The sequence below is a fragment of the Caloenas nicobarica genome, chromosome 11, assembly GCF_036013445.1.
Source record: "Caloenas nicobarica isolate bCalNic1 chromosome 11, bCalNic1.hap1, whole genome shotgun sequence".
Taxonomy (NCBI): domain Eukaryota; kingdom Metazoa; phylum Chordata; class Aves; order Columbiformes; family Columbidae; genus Caloenas; species Caloenas nicobarica.
In genome coordinates, this window is record NC_088255.1 from 2,723,722 (window position 1) to 2,749,189 (window position 25,468).

General features: G+C 43.5%; 1 protein-coding gene across 2 annotated transcripts in view; it reads left to right on the plus strand.

Annotated features, from left to right (window-relative positions):
• BICD2 (BICD cargo adaptor 2) overlaps nucleotides 1-25,468 on the plus strand; it is a 100,239-nt gene that overhangs the window by 59,809 nt on the left and 14,962 nt on the right. For both annotated transcript variants that reach the window (XM_065642427.1, XM_065642426.1), the window contains exons 3-6: nucleotides 15,994-16,146; nucleotides 18,573-19,025; nucleotides 20,011-21,030; nucleotides 22,106-22,257. In XM_065642427.1, coding sequence (XP_065498499.1) covers nucleotides 15,994-16,146; nucleotides 18,573-19,025; nucleotides 20,011-21,030; nucleotides 22,106-22,257 — 1,778 coding nt within the window. The remainder of the gene's footprint in view (nucleotides 1-15,993; nucleotides 16,147-18,572; nucleotides 19,026-20,010; nucleotides 21,031-22,105; nucleotides 22,258-25,468) is intronic.

Sequence of the window (25,468 nt, forward strand, 5' to 3'; positions counted from 1 at the left end):
ACCTGTGGATTTTTCTGTCCTTTCTGAGCCCAGGTGTAATGCTCAAATAATAGCCCACAGCAGCACATAGAAGATATTCCTTGATTCACTGCTGGCTTTTTGAACTTTGCATACAGAAGCATATTTAAATAATGCTAAAACAAACTGAAAGAGTTACATCTGAAGAGAGCAGGGTGGCTGGAAATCAGCAGCTAGACGTGCTCCAAATGTAAAAGTGGCTGTTTGCAGATTGGTAAACTCCGTCTCCAAAAGCAAAGCAGTGCCGAGCTTGCTTCTTGAAGGCATCACGTTTAGCGTGCAGGACCGGATTTCTTGTCCTCTAAGGTGCTGAAAGAATTAGAAGGGTCACAGTGTGAATGGTTTTGTTTTATTTATTTTTTAAAACCTGTCTCTTGTCCAGTGCGGGAGGTTCAAAGGCGGCACTACCAGTGCGATAGCAGCTCCGTACGTTACAGATGGCTGCGCACAGCAGCTGTTCTCTTCCCACCTTTTTATTTTCATTGTAGTCGATTTTTATACTGACAGTTTCTTTTTCTTTTTTTAAGAGCTGTGAGAGCTGAGTATTTTTACAAAAAAGGAAGTCCTGCCTGTCATTTTTAGCCATTTGAAACACAATAAAAATCCATTCCGAAGATGAACGGTTGTGGAAATTCAGTTGGTGTGCTTTGCACGTATTCAAGGAGGCATCTGCTCATGATTTCTCTTTTGTTGTTGTGCACTGATATATTCAGAGGAAAGATGTTAACAACAGCGTTTCTCTTGCTGTCATGGCTGCTGCCTAGAAACTCCGTGTCGAAAAATGAATTAATACTGAAAATGGGAACACTAAAAGTCACCACTTAAACACTGCATATTTTCAGATTTTAAAGAAATATTAAAATAAATTCTTATTCTTTTGACGGTGTAAAACTCTAAATATGATTCTCAGGGTTTCAATTAGCAGTTAAGATTCCGCAATACTGTATTGTTTGGGAATTAAGCTGGTGACGCGCTTGCTGGGGGATCTTTTCATTGTTCTAATTAAATTGCTGGGTGCCTATGGGTGCTGCAGTAATAGCAGGATGAGTCTTCATCTTCGGTCGCGGCTCCTCACAACCTTCATTGCGACCTTTATTCTGCTCAGGGTTTCTGACTGGCAAGAGCACTGGAGGGAGAAAGTCTCTTGTAATCTTCTGACGGATGTAAAATCAATACGCACAATTGGCGAAGTAGCTGGAAACGCTCTAATGAGTGAAACAATGCCTTGAAGTTACTTTGCAAATTGTTAATTAAAGAGGTGGGAGGTTGGTTTGTTTTTTCCTGCTGAGTGCAGTGTGATGTTAAGATGCCGAAGCAGGGAGATGGCTTTGTTTCACCCGTGCTTGGCACGGCTTCCATTAAGTAGGTGACCCTCGGCAATCTGTCCCAGCAAGATTTGTTGGCATTTTTTGAAAATAGGAAAGAGCACGTACCACAGTATGCCTCAAAGCAGTACTGTAATGTGCTTGGGGGAAAATTCCTTTGTTTCTCCTAGTGCTTCTGTGCTGATAGACTGACTCAGAACTGCACCCTGAGATTTTTTTTTCAAGTCACATACGGTGGGTTTTAAGAACGTGGCTTGTGAAAAACATCGCTCTTGCACAGCACAAAGAGCCAGCTGGGGATGTGCCTGCGGTGTCGGAAATAACGTGGCTGTGCTGTTGACCCCCTTGTGGCTGTATCAGAAGCCATTATTTTTTTTTCACCCATATTTTGTTTTTCAAGTTTAGTTTTGATGTGGTTTACTCCTCTTTATCCTTTTTTTTTAGGTGAAGTAAGTTTGGGGTTGTAACATATCAAGTTTCCCTCCCCATAAACGGCTACCGGATCACCTGTAGATGAAGGAGGCTATCAGATTTTTTTAATTGACATTGCGTGGTATTCTCTCCTTTTATTTCATTAGTGAGCATAGCTAACTCATTAACCCCTGCTACTTCTTAGTCTTTGATTGCCCAGAGGGAGGTGTCTGCGGCTCTAAAAGTGAACCAGATGGGAGAAACCCGGGATAGTTGGCATTTCCCTGACCCACGGATACCTGTGCTGCGTCAGGCTGAAGGGGAAATCCTGAACGGAGATTGAAAAGACGGCTGATTTCAACCTGATAGCCTCATAACCTGCCAGCACTGTGCCCTTGTGGCCCCGAAGGCCAATGGTACCTGGGGTGGATTAGAAGCGGGGTGGTCAGTAGGTCAGAGAGGTTCTCCTGCCCCTCTACTCTGCCCTGGGGAGACCACATCTGGAATATTGTGTCCAGTTCTGGGCCCCTCAGTTCCAGAAGGACAGGGAACTGCTGGAGAGAGTCCAGCGCAGCCACGGAGATGCTGCAGGGAGTGGAGCATCTCCCGTGTGAGGAAAGGCTGAGGAGCTGGGGCTCTGAGCTGGAGAAGAGGAGACTGAGGGGTGACTCATTCATGGGGATCAATATGGAAAGGGGGAGTGTCAGGAGGATGGAGCCAGGCTCTTCTGGGTGACAACCAGTGATAGGACAAGGGGCAATGGGTGCAAACTGGAACACGGGAGGTTCCACTTGAATATGAGATGAAACTTCTTCATGGTGAGGGTGCCAGAGCCTGGCCCAGGCTGCCCAGGGAGGTTGTGGAGTCTCCTTCTCTGCAGACATTCCAACCCGCCTGGACACCTTCCTGTGTAACCTCATCTGGGTGTTCCTGCTCCGGCGGGGGGATTGCACTGGATGAGCTTTCGAGGTCCCTTCCAACCCCTGACATTCTGGGATTCTGTGTGATTCTGTGATAAATTACTGGTTTGGATCTGGTTTTGAGAATATCCAAGGAAGTTCTTAGTGTTACAGTTGCGTGGCCAGTATGAAAATAGCAGGTATTAGTTGGGACAGCTGATGGCTACCCAGCAATATAGATGGGCATGTCAGCACAGGCACTGCCAACTGCTTCCCAGAATAGGGCACTGCCACTTCTGCTGTCATGGTATTTTGCCCTAAAATGCAGAATCTAGAATGGAGACTTGCCCTTTTTGTGTATTAATGATGGCTGTGTATGTTCTGGTGGTTATTCTAACAGAGCTGTTTGATCATCTCTATGTCTCAACCATTCGAGTTCAGAGGAATTTAGACAAAAACACTTGTGGAAGGAAAAACTGGCCTGGGGTCCATGAACATAGCTTTTTTTCGTGATACAGAGACTCTTCTATTTTGCAGCTGCCAGTTTTGCCTACATGTAGATTTTTATACAGTATAATTTTAGTGTGGTTTATGGAAACAGTTCTTAGGAAAATAATCTTTTTTTTAATAAAAAGAGGGCAGTGTGTTACACTTACATGGCCAAAGATTGATTTTTTTTTTTTTTTTTTACTTGCTTTATGGAAATATAGGTCAGTGGCCCTCTAAGAGGCACAGATTGTGCACTTTTGAGTGTGACTGGAAAAAACCAGTATCTTGCTAGGGACTGGTATACAACTTCCATGTACTGTGTTCTGCACGCAGAACTGGACTGCTCCCTCCAAAGCGTGTCCTGCAAGGAAGAGGCTGGTGTGGCATAAATACATTCAGAACAACTGACCCTGCAGAGTTTTTGGCTTTTCAAAGCCTCTTGTAGCTGTAAGATAAGCGTCATGAGACAAAGGAAATCTCTGGAAACAGCATGTAGTCATTATTTGACAACGATCCAATTGCTGTGTCGCACATCTGTTTATTTCTGTAGAGTACAAGCTAGATGTTACACACTGTCTTAAGTACAACTGTGAAAAGGGAAGGAAATTTCATTATTTAGTCCTAGTATATATGAAGTAATTTTATTAAGTCATCAGAAAGTTATTAATTCTGTCCTGCTAAGTGGTAAACAAGGCTGCTGAAAGAAAATCTGGGCTGCTTGAGTCCCGCTCCTGTTGTAACCTTCAGTTTGTCTGTTGGAAAACAGAAATATAGCCTGTGATATGGCAGCAGCTGGGGTTATGCCCAGACTGATCTTCCCTCTGCTCCGTCCTTGCTTTCCATCCCTTTTCACTTGATCCTTTTTTCTCATCAGAGGCTCTGCCTTTAGTTTAATGCAAGTTATACACAGCAACTTCACTTAAAAAAAAAAAATTGCACTAGAGACGCTTGCAATTTGTGCAGTCTGTGTGCAAGTCAGTGCGTTGTATGTGAAGCGTTACTAGAAAATGTTGCTGCTAGGTTAGAAAACAAAAACTTTTAATTGGGAATGCTGAGTGATCTCAGTTTGGCAGCAGGAACCGTGCTGGAACCTGTAAAGGGAATTTTGCTTAAAATCCAGCCTTCATAAGGCTTCCATATGATATTAATATTACAGCCTTTTCCTTTATTCTATGGGATTTTCTGTAAAGAAGTACCACTTCCATAATCTAAATGTAAGCAAAATCTTTCATATGCCTCTGCTACTTATAAAGTAGCATCGTAGGTATAATTAATTTAGATAGATAAGTCCTTTGGGATTTACTTCATTAAAATTGTTTGAAGTAGTGATGGGGCTCTAAGCCAGTGGTTTTGAGATGATTATATCTCGGTAGAATTGGGTAGTGTAAACTAAGCACTTCCCGCGTCCAGGAGGTGCGGCATCTTGTGAAAACAGGCCGCTAATGCTGAAAGTATAAATTTAGCCAAAGTTTTTATCTCGTGCCTTACATATAAATCAGTTATGGCCAAATTAAGTCAGTAGGAGACCTCTAATCTTTAACAGCTGTATTAACTTCAACGTTTTGTCAACATTATTTTAATTGTAAATTCTTTTAAGTCTGGCAGATTTGTGGTATCTAGTGCTGAAGTCGCAGAAATTTGCTCCTGGCCTGCTGCTGCGGTATGGTGGGGTTAAACCTGCCCGAGGAAACACTTGATGGAAACTTTAAAATAGGCCTTTAGCATAAGAGTATGAGTATGAAATATGAGTAAGAAAATAAATGAGCCTCCAACAGACCTTGTAACAGAAGAGGGCAGGCTTTAATTAACAAGAGAAACTTACGATCATTGAAAATATGTGGTTTGTGGACATTTCTAATGAGGCAAACTTAACGTGGACTTGCAAAGGAGCATAACAGCAGGTAAAAGTGCAGTTTTATCGCTGATTAACAGAAGGATGTTAAAAAAATAAAAGTAACAACAGCGAAAAAACTTGACCAGGCAGAAAACCATTTAGAAGTTTATCACCTTTTCTAGGTGGTTTATGGAAATACTAAAACATTAGACTTGTTTTAGCTTGGTTAGGGACAAGCGAGACTATTCAGGATGTTGACAAGGGAAGATCTGATGGCATTAGAAGGGATTCCCTGCAGCTTTCCCACCTTGGTCGCCAGCCTGTCTCCTTCTGTCCGAGGCTGTTGGTACCTGGGAGCAGCAGCAGCTCTGCCTCATCATAAGAAGGACCTTGAGGTGCTGGAAAGAGCGCAGAGGAGGCGATGGAGCTGGTGAGGGGCTGGAGCACAAGTGTGATGGGAGCGGCTGAGGGAGCTGGGGGTTCAGCTGGAGAACAGGAGCTGAGGGGAGACCTTCTGATCTCTGAACTGCCTGAAAGGAGCTTGGAGCCAGGGGGGGTCGGGCTCTGCTCCCCAGGAACAAGCGCCAGGACCAGAGGAAACGGCCTCAAGTTGCGCCAGGGGAGGTTGAGGTTGGATCTGGGGAACAATTTCTTCCCCAAAGGGCTGTGGGGCATTGGAACAGGCTGCCTAGGGCAGTGCTGGAGTCACCATCCTTGGAGGGGTTGAAAAGCCATTTAGATGAGATTCTTAGGGACATGGCTTAGCGCTAGAGCTATGTTAGGTTATGGTTGGACTCAATGATCCTGCGGGTCTCTTCCAACTGAAATGATTCTATGATTCTATGGCCCTGGCCGGGCTGGGCCAGCACACCCCGAGTCCCAGCACACAGCTCCAGCACACGACGAGTTCACACCTCACCAGAAATAGTCCCTGTTCCGATGAGGGCTGTTGTGGATCTATTGCGAGCCATATCCCAGCAGCATGGTTGCTCTAGAGAGGGGGAGTGTCTTCTCAAAACTAGAGATGTAGGCCGGTCTCTAGGGAAACTGGCCTGTTTGGGCTTTGCTACCAAATGATCGCAGTGAATTGCACGTGTTTGACTCTCCTAAGACAGCTGGTGCATTAGAGGAGTCTAGATTATATGCTTCAGTCAGGAAATGAAGCCCTGAGAGCTTTCAAGGGTCTGAACTCAATTTCAGCAAATTACTGTTTCAAAGTTTGCTTTGTGACCTCCTGTTCTGTAAGTCCTAGGAGCCACCACATTTCTCCAGGCAGAGCAATATCTCACTTGTAGGTTTCATTGCTGTTTTCTGTTAAGGAGTGCAGATATAGGGGGTGCCTGATTTGGGTTATTAGCTTTTAATAAGCAGTCTCAATCTGAAATATAAAAACTGTTTGATGTCACAACTGACTTTTTTTTTTTAATTATATGTGACTTAGAGTTACTAATTGAAATACCCTTTTGGTATTACTTTATTCCCCTAAGTGTAGGCTGTAGACAAAACCACAGAAGAGGCAGCAAACATTCTTTATCTATCTGGTTTATAGTTCATTCTGTTTTCCTGGAAGCGTGCTTTACCCTTCCAGTCTTTTTCTAGTTTGCATCCATAGGGAGAATCACTGCAGTGGGAGCTGGACTTTGTCTCTTCCAGAGGTATATCCAAGTTCAACTGTCCTCCAGGGGACGGCATTCCCGTGTCTTCCCAAACCTGTGGCAATGATGGTCATGCTGCTGAATGCAGAGGGCTGTTGTCTCAGCTACTGAGCTCTCTTCTTCCTTCTCATTTCAACTTGAAGGAGGTTTGTTGAAACAACCTCAAGTCTGTCTCATTAGCGTCTGAAAATACAAACACAGCCCACAGAACACCCCTCAGAACCTGCTGGCTGAGGCTGTGGGCAACTTTCAGCAGGTGCAGCAGCGAGCGAGGCTGCTGTTGAGCATCCCCCATCTCCGGGGGTGTTTGCCTGGGGATACTTTGGGTGGCAGTGACCCTTCTTGGAGCTGGGCTTGGCTCCACCAGCCCTTCTGGAGGTAAAAGATGGCAGCTACCTAAGAGTTTATTGGCAGGCCCTGAAAGGGTTAAATGTTTTCTTTGTGGCAGTGAAGGACATGGAAAGCTGCCAAGCATTTAGATTTGATATTTGAAAAGCAGCTGGAGTTTAACTGCTCTTAGCAAGCAATTGAGTGCAGGAAGGGGGAGACTGTAATAATAACGTGACATGCTGCCATTCATAACATTGTCGTTAAGTTTGGGTCAGCATTTTCCATCCAGTCTCCCACACTCAGCCAGAGCTGAGGTGCAGAGCCCCAGTGCTGCAGGAGGACAAGTCCAGGTCTCCAAAAAAGTGTGGCTGGGGACACACAGAGGGGGCAGGGTCCCCTCTAGTGCTCCTGGAGCTCAAAACCGGCACAGTTTTACAGGTGATGAGATCACTGTTTGGAAATGAGACCATTGACAGTAACTGACTTATTCCAGTTTTAAAATGGGGTTTGGATGGCTTTTAAAAGTTGTCCTCTGATCTCAGAGACTCATCAGTGCCCCCAGCTTCATTCCAGTCCTCCCAGCTTCTTCCACACCATTGATCTGTTTGTTTCTGTGAAGACATGGCACCGCTGCTGCCTTATGCCAGACACCCAGGGGCTACAGGGCATGGACCACCCGCTTGGGTGGGCAGATGAAGCTCGCGGCTCGGGGGACGGTGTATTTATCCTCCCCGGAGTTGTCACCTTGCAGTGGGAGAGCATCGCTAGAGCAGGGCTGCATTCTCTTACACAAGAGTAAGTGGCGGTTTGCTCGTCCCAGCTCTACGTGCGCAGCTGTTAACCCTCCTGTGACACAGAAAGGGTTCGGAGGGTGGGCTTTTGATTTGGCTCTGGATTGGATCAACTGTTGAAACAGCAAATGCCACATTAAGTAATACGACATATGTATTGTAGCAAGACTTAATGCTGATTAAGTTGTTATAAAAGATTTAAATGGCTCCAGGGTATGCTGTAGTAACTGAGTCTCACCTCAGGTGCCTGTAATATTGTGCAGAAAAGAAATCAATGACAGTGCGTTTCCTTGTTTTCCAATGTCACAATAAACCCGTCCTTAAGGTCACAGCTTCACAAAGCTTTTTATTTAATGGTTTGCAAAAAAATCAAGAAATCTGAGTACGTTAGTAGGGTGGTGCCCCAGCATTAATTACTGGCATATGTATCTGCAGTAAGATGCTTTGCATGGGGTAGGTGTTTGGATAATAAGAGGACAGGTTAAAAAACAAAAAAAACCCAAAACAAAAACCCAAACAAACAAAAAGCAAAAAAACCCAAACCCAACAGACAAACAAACAAAACAAAAAGCCCCAAACAAACAAAAAAAAACCCCCAAACCCAAACAAACCAAAACCAACAACAACCACAACCAAAACCCACAAAAATAACCAACACCCAAACCTACTAAAAAAACATGCAGATTTGCACATTTACTACCAAAGTTTCAGGGTAGCTGCATGTCTTCCATTAATGTTTCAGAGCTATTGGGAGCATTATCTCTAAGTTATGATAAATAGCTAGTGTGCTTTGTTCCACACTGTCTGCAGGAGAATAAATATTCTGTGAGTTGCACATATTCCACCTCTTCTTCCCTGTCATCTCTGATTTTTGTTGCCTGCAGGATATTTGTTGTGAAGTTCAACCTGGCTGTGCTTGGAAACGCTGGGCCTGTCTCACATGAATTAGAGCTCTTCAGATCTTGTCTCCTAGTAAAAAAAATAAAAAGAATAAGAAGACCACAACTTCTGCTAGGAAAGAGAAATTGGGTCAGATTTGCTCAGTGGCTCCAAATGCATAAAGTGGGCATATACCTGGCCCCAGTGTAGGAAACCTCAGAAGGGGTGAGGTGAGGAACTTTTTTAGTAAGTTCTTTTAGCATGAGTTGCAGAACAGCCTGAGGTGCTAACACGAGAGCTCCCGTGTCGCGCTGCTGAGCTGTGCTGGAGGGCAATGGGTGCAAACTGGAACACAGGAGGTTCCACTTGAATATGAGAAGAAACTTCTTCCCAGTGAGGGTGTCAGAGCCTGGCCCAGGCTGCCCAGGGAGGTTGTGGAGTCTCCTTCTCTGCAGACATTCCAACCCGCCTGGACACCTTCCTGTGTAACCTCATCTGGGTGTTCCTGCTCCGGCAGGGGGATTGCACTGGATGAGCTTTCGAGGTCCCTTCCAGTCCCCTGTGATCCTGTGCTGGCATCACAGCGTCACTGCGTTTCTGTGAGAGCACTGGGCACAAGTGCTGTGCTGCTGGGCTTGGAGCTTCTCTTCTGCTTTTGGCTGCAATTGCCACTGCTGGTTCTTTTTTGAGAGGAGGGGAGGTTTTTCTTTGTTTGGGTTTTTTTCCCCTGTTCCCAGAGTGAAATAATATTTCAGAGAGGCACCTGGGAAGGGAGACTGGCTGGGATATGAGTCATCTCTCTCTTGGGGTTTTTTTGGCTCCGTAATTTTTTTTCTGTATGAAATGCAATTAAAGCTTGACTTTGTTTATGAAAACACACAAAGAAAACACAATTTCTTCTGCTTCTAAGTGACCACAGTGTTCTGCCTCCCCGCTTCCTTCCCTATTTGTATCTACTTCTGTCTGCAGTCACACCAAGGCTTAGAAAGTCGAGCAGCTTTTCATCAGATAGACCATGTCATGGCATGACTTGTAACAAAACAGTGGAGAAGACTCCAAACTACAGTTTTGCGTAATATCTGCTTTATTTTTTCTCCAGCGGGCTTGTGTGATCACGACACCAAAAACACTTGCTATAAATTTTGGAAAATACAGTCTGACTGATGTGGACAGTGACCTTCCCTACTGGTTGTGTGGTCTGTCTTTTGCAATATTTCTTTTGAATGTGTTTGTATTTAAAAACACTTCTGAGAGCATGCTAATTTTTCTGTTGCTTATAACAACTGTTTTCTTAGTAATTTCCCATGCAGTGTTTGGAGAAGAGGGCACAGGTGCTGAATACAATTAAAAAACTGCAAAGCTTTGTATCAAAAGAATAGTCCATTTCTGTTGTGTAGGAGTGGACAGGGATGTCTGTGGCTCCTGAACGGAATTGAAGTATAAAAGCTGAGATAGTTACATTTGAGTAACTCAGTGACTGTCGAATGTCAGTGGGAATAGTTGAGTGCTGAAGAAAGGTCATAAACACAAATTTGGAGTGGTAGTTCTTATATGTTTCTATATGTATAGAAATCAGCTATAGGTAGAGCTGTGCCTGGCCCTCAGCCTCCACCAGACGTGTTTGCATTTCCTGGCATTCAGTGTGTGGGGTATGTGTGCATGTGGTGGTACAGACCGATCGTTGTACAGGGCTTGTGTGGGAAATGAAACTGCTGCTTTTCCCACCTTGAGGTTGCCTGAGCTTTTCTCATGCAAAGGAGCATCTTCTGCTGCACCAAGCGGCTGCGGATGTGATGACGTGTGCAGGTGTGACTGGAGGCAGGTTCTCCTGCGAGCGAGGAACCAGAGCCAGGCCACTGCGGCATTTCTCCTCTGCATAAATAAATCACAGAATCCCAGAATGTCGGGGTTGGAAGGGACCTCGAAGGCTCATCCAGCCCAATCCCCCCGCCGGAGCAGGAACACCCAGATGAGGTTACACAGGAAGGTGTCCAGGCGGGTTGGAATGTCTGCAGAGAAGGAGACTCCACAGCCTCCCTGGGCAGCCTGGGCCAGGCTCTGGCACCCTCACCATGAAGAAGTTTCTTCTCACCTTTAAGTGGAACCTCCTGTGTTCCAGTTTGCACCCATTGCCCCTTGTCCTATCACTGGTTGTCACCCAGAAGAGCCTGGCTCCATCCTCCTGACACTCCCCCTTTCCATATTGATCCCCATGAATGAGGTCACCCCTCAGTCTCCTCTTCTCCAGCTCCAGAGCCCCAGCTCCCTCAGCTTTTCCTCGATAAACAGTTACATGTTTTAATACTGTTTTATAGTTATTCTACTGTAAGAGCAGAGTGGGCAAAGTTGTAAAACCAAGAAGCTCTTGTAGCTCCCACACCTGAGGAAGATGAGGGAGGGAAGGCCACTGTCAGGAGGAGCTGCCGCTCCGCCTCTCCTGCCCAAAATGTTTGCCCATTGCCAGGGGCTGCAAACAGCCTTGTCACGCCATGGATCTTTATGGGCAGCAGTGAAAGTACAGGTTCCCAAACCTTTGGTTTATATATAGTAAACAGTTGGATCTAACAGAACCTTTATCTTTTTTTTTTTTTTTTCTTTCTCAAATATTAGTGTTTTGGCTTATATCTATAATACAATTAAAAATATTTAAGAGCCTGTAACTTGCAAACTAGGGGAAGATTATTTTTGCTTTCTTATGCAATCTTAATTGGCTCTGGGCTAGGAGTATTTCATATCCTAGCCCTTAATGACACAGTTGTGTGATAGTTTGCCATAGGACCCCAGTCCTCACATGTGCAAAGGAAACAAGGAAAATCGAATGGGCAGCTGTGAATTTCACACACAGCTTGCAAGTGCTGGTCTTTGAGGCTGAAATAATGTAACTTGTTGGTTGTGTTAATATCTAGTGATTGACTTGACCTTTTCTTTTTGCACATAGAAAAGGTTTATGGTCCATATTTTGAGTTCTAATTTCACCGTCGATAGCTGGGGTAGGTGATGTAGCTTTGAGGTTGGCCTTTCTGGAGTGACAGCAGTGAGTATGAAGGCAGTATTCAGAAAAATGTTGGCTGAAGCATCTCCTTCAAAAAAGTGCTGAAGAAAGCACTAGGTCACATAAGTAAGAAGTAGTCTTCCCAATTTTCATGCTGATATTTAATAAATTGTGTAAGATGTGATGTTTTATTGATTGTTTTGGTGGACTTCATAGTGTTTGTTAGCTTTACAGTTGGACTTGGTGATCCTAAGGGTCTTTTCCAACCTGAATGATTTTATGATTTTCTTTTCCCCACAGAAACACAGTACATATGAGTTGCCATCCTTTCTTGACTGTACTGTAGTTATTCAAAAGAGTCTGCATCCTTTTTTGTGAATCCTCCCCGTGAAGAGCACAAGAGGGAGCGATCATATCTAGAAAATTTATTGCATGAAGCATTAAATCTAATCCTAGAATTCCTAATAAATTTAGGCAAGCTAAGTTTTGACTCTTAACATGTAAAATTAGGTGTGAGCATGTTTACCACAGTGGGCAACTCAAACTGAGCCGTGAGCTCAGGAGCTGGAGTTCACGGTAACCAAACCATGGCGGTGTCCCAGCTTGACTGGTGAGCTCAGCCCAAAACAACAGCGGGAATCAGCTACCGGAGATTTTCTTTTTTCTCGATTTAATTCCCAGGGTCAAATTTTACCTAACTTTGTATGCTGGGGTGTACTGGAAGAGCAAGTGCTGAGGAGCAGGCTTTTGGCGGGGATGAAGGACAGTATTTGTGTTTGACATCCCTGCTGTTTCTAGCACCGGTGCTGCCCAGAGGGGCCCCTTGCAGAACTGCATGAGGCAAAGCTGGGAGGATGAAAAGGCTGAAGACAAGCTCTCTAGTAGCAGGAGCAGAGTGGTCTGTGGCCTTTAGATCAAGCAAAATCATGTTCAGATCACAGTCTCTTCCTGGGCAGGAAGGATGGGGAGGTGTCTGTGTAGCAGGAATGTTCTTGAGGTTGAGAAGTTGAGGAGTTTTGTCAGACAGATGATCTCTCAACGGGACTTCATGGCCATCAATTCTGTGCACAGTGGTAATGATATTTCAAAGTGCTGTATGATTAGCTTGGAGTGGAGGTGTGATTTTTATTTTTTTGTGTGTAGCTGAGGGCCTAACCCTTGTGGTCCAGCTCCCTCTTCTCTCCTGTGCTCAGGGGCAGCTCAGGGCAAGGAGGAAGGAAGAAGCCACTAAACCACTGAAGCAACAAGAGTCACAGAAAGGTTCAAACTCATCCATCAACTCACCTTTTCTGCAGATTTGAGGAACTGTAGAACACCGCCTGTGACAACACGTGCAATGAATGTGTATCTGTCTTAAAATACATGAACACCACTTTCTGTATGGGTAATAGAAAAATCTGGTCTCTTCCCTGCAGAAAAAATCCCACCATTTGGTCAGTTATACGAGAGAGCGTGGCACCTCGTTTAACCTTGCAGCTTGCAGACACACACATTTGTTTGACAAGAAAATGCTAAGAGCAAACTGAATGTACAGCTTGCTAAACAGCCAATAAATCTAGGTTATATCTTCCTTGCCCAGTCAGGGAACAAGGGAGCTATTTTTAAATCTGCCCTTCCTGTACACGCATTGAAATAGAATGATTTTTCTTGTGCTAGGCAGAGCACAGTGATACTTTTGCATTAAATAATGAGCTCTTACTGTTGCTCTGAATTAAACGGGCAAGACTGGACAGAAACCATTCTTTCTCAAAGAAGACTGGCTCCAATGATTTCTCCAGGCATTGACCTCTGCAAAGATTAAATCATCCAGGGAGGAGGAGGAGCAAAGCAACCCCTGAATGGTGAGGAGAGAAGCTGCCAAAAGCTTTGTGGGAGGTCTTCCATTGCATTTCACTTGCTTGGGAATGGGGGAAATTACAGATAAGATCTCCTAATTTGTATGAAACACAGTTTGATGTAAGAGCCTTTTGCAGTCCTAACAGTTTGGATTATTCAGCTGGAGGCTCTTTCTACTGAAGGCAAGAGGTCTTCATTGCCGTTGTTAAGGCGAAGTTACGATGGGAATTCACGTCAGCCTGTAGCCTTCAGCTCCCTGTGGCCCTGGGTTTGTGCAAAGATGGAGCCAACGCCTGCTCAGGTGTGGAATATGGGATGTGACAAGTTTTCATGGGCATCGTTGTACTGTAGTGTCTGGTTTCAGCAATGAGTGCTTATTTTAGCTTTTCAGTGTGCCGGGAAGTAGCGTTCTTCGTTGCTAAAAATAAACTGACAAGTTTATATAGTCTAATCTCTACCTGATGTGTGAGAGAGCTATAATTTAAATTATCGGTCTTAACAGTTGCAGGTGATTCTGTGTTTGTGTTCAGAACATGCCAGATCCAAGTCCTGGCATATGTTCCTGCCACAGTCATTTCCTTTATCTCTCACCTCTTTGTAGGTGCCTGTTAATACCTGTTGTATTGCTTCTGTGCACCCGCAAGAGGAGTGAGACCATATCTTACTCATTGCTGACATTCCTGTTTCTAACCAGAAGTGGAGAACACGGCAGAATCTGAGTTTGTATAGCAGAGGATGAAGCTTTCTTGGCTGGGCTGCTGGGTAGATGAAAACAGAAATAACATACCATAACCTAAGTAGCTGAATTGATGGGATGCCTCTTTCATGAGCTTGTGTTTGTTTTGAGCCGATTTAGAACTGTTTGGAAAACCATCCTGTCACTTCACATGTATGGCTGCTAAAATATCTGGATACTATTTTTGTAGGGAACTGTATTGCCTATCTCTGAAGATATTTACACTGATGTTTTCGAACATGTTTTTCACTTTGTTTTAGTTAAGTATTTGAAGGTGTGGATAGAAGGAAAATAACATTGGAAAAAATAAAGCTAAGTACAGCGAGCCATTCACATAGCTGGTTAAGTGCTAGCTCGATTTAAGTGTCCGTGTATATTCACAAAAGATCTGAAGATCCTTCTACACCAATATATTGATTTTTACTTCTTATCTATCCCAAAACAATGGTGACCTTTTTTTTTTTTTTTTTTTTGGTTAAAATTTTTTTAAGGTCTTGCATAAGTCTTGGGGCTGAGGAGAGCGAACATTTTATAAGTCAACCACAGTTGCTGTTTCTTTGTACCTGGGATCCTGGATTTAATTTGAGCTTTAACTCAGTGTCTCTCTCCAAAAGGATTCATTAGAAAATGTTGCCAAATTATTGCACTAGGCATAAAGAAAAGATCTGTTGAAAAGCAGCAGCAAAAACATGTCCAAATAAGAATACCTGGAGTCATCTGAATCTGTCTTTCTCTTGTGAAAAGGCCCTTCATGTTAACAGATTTAGGCATTGACTTCTGACCTGGACAACTATTGTTTGGTGCTTACAGCCAGTGAGACAATGTAGGTGTGAGTGCTGCTTTCCCTGCGTCGCAGTTTAACCCCAGCTGGCAATATAACCACGATAGCCGCTCGCTCCGTCCCCTACCCCCAAATGGGGGAGAGAATCAAACGGGAAGGGAGAAATGCGTGGATTGAGATAAACACAGTTTGATGAAATAACAGAATAATACGAATATACCACTGCTGATAAAATATACATAAAATGGAAATAGAATATAAAAGAAAGGAGCAGCCAGTCCCAGGAAGGAGAATCCTTGTCCTGAGCAGCTGATCCCAGAGAGAAAAGAGAGAGAGAGGCAGAAAGGCCCAGAGGCCTCTGCAAAACAGCGGGATGGCAAAAGGCCGAACTAAAGAACATCCCAAACAGAACTCCTCCGAAACGGAGCAGAGACCAGAACAGGTCTCTCCATTCCCTTTAGCCGGAAGATCCCGACTCTCCTTAAATCTGAAGCCTGATGCTAATGCCACGGCATGTTCTCATTGATCGGTCTGGGTGTCAGTCAAGGTCTGTCCCACCCACGTCCCCCTTCCCAGCTGCCTCACACCTGCAGCCAGAGACCTCAAAAAGACCTTGGCACCCAGACAATAACAACTGAAAAAAAACATTAACTCTGTCCCGGGGTGTTATCTTCTTGTTCTCAAACTAAATCCAAATATCGACTATGCTAGCTACAAAAAAGAAAGGTTTCTAACTGTGTGAAGAAAATTAATTCACTTCCAGTCAAACCAGCGCACTCTGCTTGCTCATTAACTTTTCTTTGAGTCAAGGATGAGAATTTGTAAGAGAAGCAAAAAAGCAAAATCTAATTATTGTGTAAATGATTTGGATTTCAGTAATTTCATTTTGAGGGGAGGGGAAGAATGTCTGTTTGAATAGAATCTAATTGATTAGTGCACATAAGGAAAGATAAAACTTTGAAATTTAATTGTAGCTGACCAAGTCACCATCATTTTCGAATTTATTTGATTTTCCAGGTCAATCAGAATGTGGAAATCCAAAGGGCCCGTCTGCGAGATGATATTAAGGAATATAAATTCCGAGAAGCGCGTTTGCTGCAAGACTACACTGAGCTGGAAGAGGAAAACATCTGTCTCCAGAAACAAGTGTCTGTCCTGAAGCAAAATCAGGTAAGTTTTTTCAAAATAGTGAGCACTGCTTTGGTAGGACCAGTTAATTCCTGTGTTATGTCACGGTTCTGTCTCGTTCGAATATCCAACCACTCCTTGTCTGTGCTTGTACTACTTTTGAGACCATAAGCTCTTATCTTCTAGTACCAAGAGTTGTTGCAAAGTGTTTAAGTCCTTTCTGACTGTTTATACGCAGCCAGAAGACTTCATTGCTTTTATTTTGACCTCCTAGTCCTTCCACTGCCTTCTCTCTCTTCGATGGAAGTGACGTCTCTACCAATCTGATTCGTTACTTGGTTTAGTCTTTTTGCTACACTAGGTTTTCATTGTCTCTTTGCAATACTCTCTGTCCATCTTTCCATCCTCATCTACCATATCTGTAACTGGGTGTATTTCTGAACAGATGTTTTTATTGCTACATAGCGCTTACGTTATCTCTCCAGTTCTGTACTGTTTCTCTTCTAGCTGCTTTCATTAGACGTGGACTACTGTTCTAATAGCTCTGTACTGTCAGACCTGTGTGACTACTGCTCATCTGAAAAGTCACACTTAATTGCACAGTTTCACCTATTTTCAGAATTTTAGAAAACTGCATTTTTGGAACAACTCAATTTCCCCGAGTTATCATTTGCAGAGATAATTAGATCAGATGTGGTCTTTGGCACGGTTCACTTTTCTTCATCTGTCAATTGGGGACTCAATATTTTTATTCTTCAGGTACCCATCAGTCTCATTGTATAAATAGAACTCAACGTTCAATTGAGAAAATGTTATCACATTCCTGAAATAAAAGCTCTTGAAGAAAACAGTGATGTTAATACAATCTGTTGGAGTGTGCGCATAGCAAAAGTTTATTAGGATTTGCTTCAGATCTCCTTCAGCGGTCTGAATAAAAGCTGCCCTACCAAGCGATGTATTTGGGATACTGAATGTACTTCATTTATCTCCCGGTGAAAATCCATGTCGGGGTTTATCACTTTGGCCTCACTGGTGTGCCCAAAGGGGGTTCCAGGTTGGACCTCTTGTCACCTCAATGCATTTGGTCTAGTGACGCTGTTTTGAGTGCCCTGACATCATGCGGTGGGGATGAAGGTGCCGTTATGCTCTGGGTGCAGACTGGAAGAGATAGTGCTCTGGTAAAATCCAGCCTGCAGAGTTGTTTATTTTCATTTTTTACCTTTGTTTGTTTGGTTGGTTGGGTTTTTTTCCTCATTCATTGTATTTAGAGGAGCAAGTGAAAGTTCCCAGCTCCATGTTCACATTCTAAAATAAGAATATTGAAGAATGCTGTCATTCTGGGCTGAGCCAAGTTTAACCTCAGATGCTATCTGTCAGTTGCTAGGAGTTATTGGCTACTGCGTTTGTGTTCTGAACCTTCGAAAATAGACTACCATCTTAAATATTTTTGCTCAGTAGACATATATAGAACCAAGAGCTAATTCCTTTCGTGGCTACGGATTATTTCATTTTCTACCTTGTCCTAATCCTACTTGATTAACTTTATTAAGCTTTAATTATCACACTAGAAGAAGTCATCACGTTTTCCCAGGCTTAACTTGCAAAACTGAATTAACGTGATTGGTTCCTGGTTTTTAAGTCAGGCATGGTTCGGTGCTACCAGGCTGGTGTATGTTTGCATCTAAAATTCCTTCAGCAGTTGGCAAAAATCAATAGGATCATATATTGTGTGGTATTTTTTTCCTGCCTTTGCTTCAAGGTGAGGAAAATATGTTCTCTATGCTTTTTTTTTTCTGCCCACGAGGGATTCAAAATTTTACGCTAATGGTTGGTGTTCGTAATTTCAGTGCAAGAGAGGTTCAAAAAAAAAAAAGCAATTTTGCAGGTAAAAACTTAAAACATGCCATCAAATTTCATGCAGCAGCACTACGAGTCTGAAGTGTAGAGTCTGAATTGTAGTTCTCTCAAGATGTGTTGAAATAATAAACCATTTTATTTTTAATGTATAAAAGCAGAGCTTGATTGCTCGGTGCATCCCAGCAGTTTTAAGCCCAGTGTCCTGTCGTAGCAGCAGAGCGTCGGGAGCACAGCTTTGCCATGCTGGGTTTTGGAAATCTGAGCTTGAATTTGTGGGAAGTTTGGCCAGGAAATTTGTTAATCAAACAGAGAAAGTGTTTGCATAATGTGCTGGGAAAGCCTGTTTTGTGATGCCTCTGTATCACACGCTGTATCTCCCGCCTGTCTTCATTAAGCTGGAATAGCCGCTTAAAAATTTTATTCCGTGGTCTCTGTGAAGGTAAATGATGTAAGCAGTGTTTACAGTCATAGTGCCAAAACTAGACTCCAGATCTGAAAAAATTATTCTATTCTCACCATATTTAATGAAATAAAACATTCAAAAGTAAAATCACTTGATGTCTTGTGGGCAGACGTTTTCATTAGGTTTTTTTTTTTCCCCTCCCCTCCAGGTAGAGTTTGAAGGCCTGAAACATGAAATCAAAAGGCTCGAAGAGGAAACAGAATTTCTCAACAGCCAGCTGGAAGATGCCATACGGCTGAAGGAGATCTCGGAACGGCAGCTTGAGGAGGCCTTAGAGACCCTGAAGACAGAGCGGGAGCAGAAGAACAACCTTCGTAAGGAGCTCTCTCACTACATGAACATCAACGACTCCATGTACAACAGCCACCTGAACATCTCTTTGGATGGACTGAAGTTCAGTGATGAAGCCACGGAGCCCAATAATGATGAAATCATGAACGGATTGGAACAAAACTGCCTCAGCAAGCTCAGCAATGGCAAGAATAGTACATCAACGCCCAAGAAAAATGAAAGCTTCCCTCCAGCCCCCAGTCTGGTTTCAGATCTTTTGAGTGAATTAAACATTTCTGAAATCCAGAAGCTGAAACAACAGCTTGTACAGGTAAATGGGTTTCCTGAACAACTGCGTATTTCCAAATAGCTGCTAGAGTTTTTTGTACTGTAATTTCAGTCTTTTCAATATCTCACGTGGGCACCATACGGTACGAACTATATTTGTAAAGGCTCTGATTGATTTAGAATTTGAGGATGTTAAATGTTTGTCAGTGGAAATCCACAGCTTTTTTTTTTTTTAATGCAAAGAAGCTGGCAGTCGTGTACACTGTTTGGAGGAAGGTTGTACTGCATCTTCTATGCAGCACATGCTCTGACTACTCGTTATGTCACTAGCGAGACAGGTAGTATTTTGTTCAAAAATTGACAGTTACTCCAGTGATCTTCATGAAAAGGACTTTTGTACCCATAACAAGTTTCTTTCATTAGGTCAAAGAAATTGAAGTTTTAATCAGTACCAAGCAGTTCTGTGTTATATTTGTGCTATTTGGAGGATGGAGAGTTTGAAAGAAGGTATATATTTGTGTTGCCTAGGAATGTTTTCTAGTTATTTTGTCAAGCATTTTTGAAGTGTTCTATAAGAAAAAGCCTTTGTGGAGAAAAATGCTGGATGTTCTCAAAATGAGAACATTGAGAGGAGAAACTTCAAAAGCTTAAGTACTTCTGAGTCTTCGATGAAGCTCCAAGCTTCCACTGTAGACTAGCTGCATGTTTTCTAATATTTACTTAATAATTCGCAAGATAACAGTAAAATTTGGCTTATCTTCAGCTGAAAGGTTGTTTTCACAATGAGACCATCAGCTATGGAAGAAAAGTGTTAAAATGTGCATTTTGAAGTGGAAATGAGAAAGAATTGGCAAGAGACACTGTGCTTGAGATAGCTTTAGAATAAATTAAACAGCCTTTTCCATAATGTGCATGTGATCAGATTTCTGTAGCCATATGGACCTCGGCTAAGTTGCCGTCTCTTAGAATAAAATCATTTAGGTGATAGAGTTCCCTTTACATACAATGTCTGTGTTCGTGCATTTCAGATGGAAAGAGAAAAGGTGAACTTGTTAACAACGCTACAGGAATCTCAGAAGCAGCTGGAAAATACACGGGGGGCCCTCTCAGAGCAGCATGAGAAAGTCGGCAGGCTCACAGAAAACCTGAATGCGATGAAGAAGCTCCAGGTCAGCAAGGAACGTCAGTCTGCCCTTGACAATGAGAAGGACCGAGACAGCCATGAAGATGGAGACTATTATGAAGTCGACATCAATGGGCCAGAGATCCTGGAGTGCAAGTACAAAGTGGCTGTGGCAGAGATTACTGACCTAAAAGAGGAGCTTAAAAATCTTAAGGCCAAATACAAAGAGTGTGAGTCTAAGTATGAGGAAGAGAAGAACAGATACGAGACTGAGAGCCAAGCTCTCACTGAAAAGATCACCTCGCTAGAAAAATCCAGTCGGCATGATAGAGAGCAGGTGGCCAGGCTGGAGAAGGAGCTGAAGAAAGTCAGCGATGTCGCTGGAGAAACACAGGGCAGCCTCAGCGTGGCCCAAGATGAACTGGTCACCTTCAGTGAAGAACTGGCCAATTTATACCACCACGTCTGCATGTGCAACAATGAAACTCCAAACAGAGTGATGCTGGATTACTACAAGGAAGGTAAAGGTGGACGCAATAGTCCGGAGACCAAGGGAAGAAGGTCTCCCATTCTTCTTTCTAAAGGGCTGTTAACTATAGAGCTAGGAAAGGCGGAGAATGGAAGCGGTGACAGCAGCCCATCTCCAGTGTCATCTCTGCCGTCTCCCGTGTCGGATCCTCGGAAAGAACCAATGAACATTTACAACTTGATCGCGATAATCCGGGATCAGATCAAACACCTGCAAGCCGCTGTGGACAGAACAACTGAGTTGTCCAGGCAGCGTGTTGCCACTCAAGAACTTGGGCCGGTGGTGGACAAAGACAAGGAAGCTCTCATGGAAGAAATCCTGAAGCTGAAGTCCCTGCTGAGCACCAAGAGAGAACAGATAGCAACCCTGAGAACTGTGCTGAAGGCCAACAAACAGGTAACCAGTTCTCACAGATAGGAAGGTTGTAGAGTCAAGGAATTAGGTCACAAAGACAAGAGAATTTGTCACACTGCCGTACTTTCAACTCAGAGAGGCTTTTGTTGCTGCTATTTGTTCGGTCCAGGCCCCTGTTGGGGGCACAGCTGTCCTGCCACAAAGCCGCGCGCTGGGGCTTTCACTGCCTTCTGCTGGTCACACACTTGTGAGACTTCTTATTATAGCTGCAGTCTACTGCTGTCTGAATTTTATCAGGTTATATTTAATGTAAGACACCTAAAATGAAGGAGTAAATCCTATTTTCTGCTTGAAAGAATTCCAGTAGTTACCCTTAAAAGAGTTCTTAAGCTTATGCACTCTCTCAAATTTCAAAATAAAAGAAAGCCTTTCAAGATGAGGATGTGATAGAAGAACATGGTCAAAATAACAAGGGTGAAAGGTAAAATTAGTCTTTGGGGATTGGGCTGTGCCGTTTGATACATACTAGCAGTGCAGTAGATGAAAATAACAGCCATTAGGACACCATGTGACAGGCTTCATTGTTTCCTTTAAAGTAATGTAAATTGCAGTTGTCTTCAAAATATAAAAAGAGAATGTATTGTGTTGTTTAAGTAGTATGTACATACTTTCGGCTTTCTTTTGCACATTTATTTTAGTAAAGGTGCCCCAAAATGTAAGATAGGTAAAATGCTCTAAGGGTTAGAGAACTGTGCAAGTGATTGATGAATGCGTTTAAATATAGAGATAGTAAATAGACGTTATATACTTAACACAAAGAACAAAGAAAGTTTAATTTCTTTTAGTAGTTGGAGATAGGTGTCACTAAATTTATATTCTGTAACTCCCTAGATGCTGCTGCATAGTTAATGGGAGTAGGAGACCCATATGCCTGATCTGTTTCCAGTGTTCAAAAATGAAATTTTATTTAATTTGTACAAGAAAAGTTGACTAGAAGTTTAACATTCCAGTGCAAAGTAAATGTTTCATTATGTGAACGGTGATTAAAAATCTTTTGGCCAGCCACTTGGTGAAGAGTTCCATTAACTGGTACGTTTCTGTTCTTCTTGGTAAACAGACTGCGGAGGTAGCCCTTGCCAACTTAAAAAGCAAGTATGAAAACGAGAAAGCTATGGTTACAGAGACAATGATGAAGCTGCGAAATGAGTTGAAGGCTTTGAAAGAAGATGCCGCGACCTTCTCTTCCCTGAGGGCAATGTTTGCTACAAGGTAAAGAATGTATGAACTCTGCAAAATGTCATTCCTTGCTTGTTTGGGGGAAGAGCTGAGCGTCTGCCCACCTGCCCGTGCAGAGTGGCGGGGTGGGCTCTCTTTGCTCTCTTTGTGATATATTCCTATTGATGAGGAAAATGCCAGGGATATAGAATGTTGCTACAAAGTAAGAAGTTGTGGCAGTATTTATTTCATTTGGGTGCAAGATTATCCCTGGTTCTTGGAGCCACTGACTTTGAGAAGTGACATTTAACAATGCAAAATGAGCATTTGTTACACAATGGAGATGTGACTCTGCTTGCCGTGTAATGATCCAGAAAAAAGTAAAGATGTCGCAAACATCTTACTATGAGATTGCCCATCCTGCAGTTGAATGTTGAGGCAACAGCATCATGTTACAAAATCCAGATCTGCTTCACAGCTCAGGAACGTTCAGTTGGCTCCTGTGCAGAGATGGTCCCGGAAAACGGGAAAAGAAAAAGCTTGATTTAAAAGTTGTCAGCCCCAGTCTAGTGGGATTCACAGAGACATCCCTGGCAGTGTGCATTTCCTGCATATTCCATGCGTTGCCTAAAGAAGATGGCGAAGGGAGACTGTAAAGGATGCTGTTCACTGTAAGCTGGACTCTCCTTTTCAGCTGGCACAAGGGGGTGGGAGAGTCTGCATGTGCTGTGCGCTGCTTTGCTCTCTGCTTTCTCTGGACACTTAAAAACTCACCAAAAAACCCCAAACCAACCAAACAACAACAAAGGTTTTCTTTCTGTTACCTGCTAACAAGTACAGTACTAAGGAATCCCAAGGGTGTTCATGAGGATGCCTGAGGCTTTTCTGCATGTTTTTTGTGGGGCTGGTTCTGCAGCGGCTCTCGTGTTCCTTGAGTAACCTTACGCTTCCTGACGGTTCAGCCTTTCTCAGCAGTATCTGTGCATGTGGGTCAGCGTGGAAAGAAGTGGACACCAAGGAATGCTAGAAGTTGCATTGTGGCGGCTCATTGTTCTAGAGAAAGGAACGCCCTGTACAGGCTGGATTTGTCCTACTTTCTTTCCTCTCTGTCTCCCCTTTTCTGGGGTGTAATTAATATGCAGAAATTGCAATCTCTTTTTTAGTTGTAGATCAGCTTGAAGCTGAGAGGAAAGAGAAAAAGCACACTATTAACTTTCAGTTGTTTTTCCTAGATGCAGATAGGTAGCTAATGACATGTAACTGCGTGTTTTCCCTACATGTTAATTTTCCTACCCTGGTGTGAGAGTGAGGGTGACTGTGAACTGGTTTGGAGAGGAGGAATTGTCAGAGAAAAGCCAGAAGGGTAATTCTCTCTCTGCCTTTCTCTAGGTGTATTATCTAGAGGTCAATCTTGTCCTCTTACCAGGAAGACAATAATAAAGATTCTATGGCATGGGGAAACTGGAGGCAGAATAAAAGGTTTTTTGAAAGGAACAGGCTTAAGGGCTCTACCCTGGAGCTCTCACGGGGAGCTGCGGGTGACTGGAGGCAGGAGTGAACTCTGCTCGTGGATGCACAACAGACTCCCCTGCCTAAATGGCAATCATCAGTTCTGAATATGTGCTTTACTTAGTAACTCTAGTGAAAAACATAAGGGGCCAAGAGCAAAGGAGGACTCAAAAAGCTGAGGATGGAGTGAGTGGAGACATGGTCTGCTGAGCCTTTGCCTTGTGAGCGCTTGCGTTCCTGATCCTTGCATGGCAGAGAAGCAGCTGGGCCTTGGACTTTGCATGTGGCCTGAGACAGGGGCAGCTGCACAGAGCAGGAGGAATCGCTTCTGGCTCCAGTGTGCCCTGTGCTTCCGATGCCACAATAGCTATCTAGAGCTATTACTGCAGGTAGTGTCCAGTCCCCCTTTGCTTCCCGATCTCTGGTCAGAGAGAATCACAGAATCCCAGAATGTCAGGGATCGGAAGGGACCTCGAAAGCTCATCCAGTCCAATCCCCCGCCGGAGCAGGAACACCCAGATGAGGTTACACGGGAAGGTGTCCAGGCGGGTTGGAATGTCTGCAGAGAAGGAGACTCCACAACCTCCCTGGGCAGCCTGGGCCAGGCTCTGGCACCCTCACTGGGAAGAAGTTTCTTCTCAGAGGATCCATGGCTTGCTGGTTGGTGAGTGCATTCCATGGCAGCGCTTGCTTCTTCTCCATTTCAGGTACGGTAGGTTTGGAAGGGGTGTTCCTAGGTGCTTTGGTGAAGATAACCTCAAAAACTGTTTTGAAGTCTGATTTTTCAGGTGTGTTTCAAATATCAGAAGTATGTAACAGCCCCATTTGTCTTCACTGTCGCAAACGACCTGCTAATGGGGCATCTCTTAGCAGCCTGCAGTAAGTCACCGTCCTCCTCTGGCCGAGAGGCTTTTATCAGCAGAGGCTGATCACAGGTGACGGGGCCTTTACCCCACCGTGATTGTTTCAGTGCTGTGCTCGAGGGTGGGTGAAGCAGACTGCCGCACGCAGGGCTGTATTTTCCACAGGAAACTGCCCGTTTCGGAGGACGCAAGAGATCTGTAACAATACATGAGAGTCGAAGGCTGGGCATGAATATAGTAACTGACCTAATTTCCTTTTTAAAGTAGGTTAATCCCACTAATTTGACAATACTACCAGCTATTTTTAATAAGTAATGAAAATACAATAAGACCTGAGCCTAGAGACAAAGAAAGGCTTGCAAAACACAGATGAACAGCTTCCAGGGATTGCCGCAGCCCTGTGTGCCTAAAATTAAGCTGTCGTACAAAGGAATGAATCAAGATATGTGTAACGTACTATAGATGTACATGCAATAGCCGTCCTGTTAAAATCCAGATTTTCTTAATCAACACACATCCCTGCTATATGTGCAAACAGACTGAAAACACTGGAAGCCAGATTTAAATCTGTCCTGTAGAGCTGAAAATTGAATTTATCTCCTTAATTAGACTGTAATAACTATTTATTTATCACTACATTACAGTCAAACATTTTGTAGTAAACTCTCTCTTCACCAGAAAAAAAAGATCCAATCACTTCTCCATTTCAAATGCAAAGAGAAGTTGAACATCACCTTTATTTTACTTTGTCAGGTAGGTTTGCACCTGCTAATGGGCATCTTGGGGGCTGCAAAACATCAATAACCAGGGCCTGACAATGATGCAGCAAATGTGCATTAGGATGCAGCCTTCAGCTTTATTACAAGATGGGAAGCAGTACTTCTTTCTCTTTA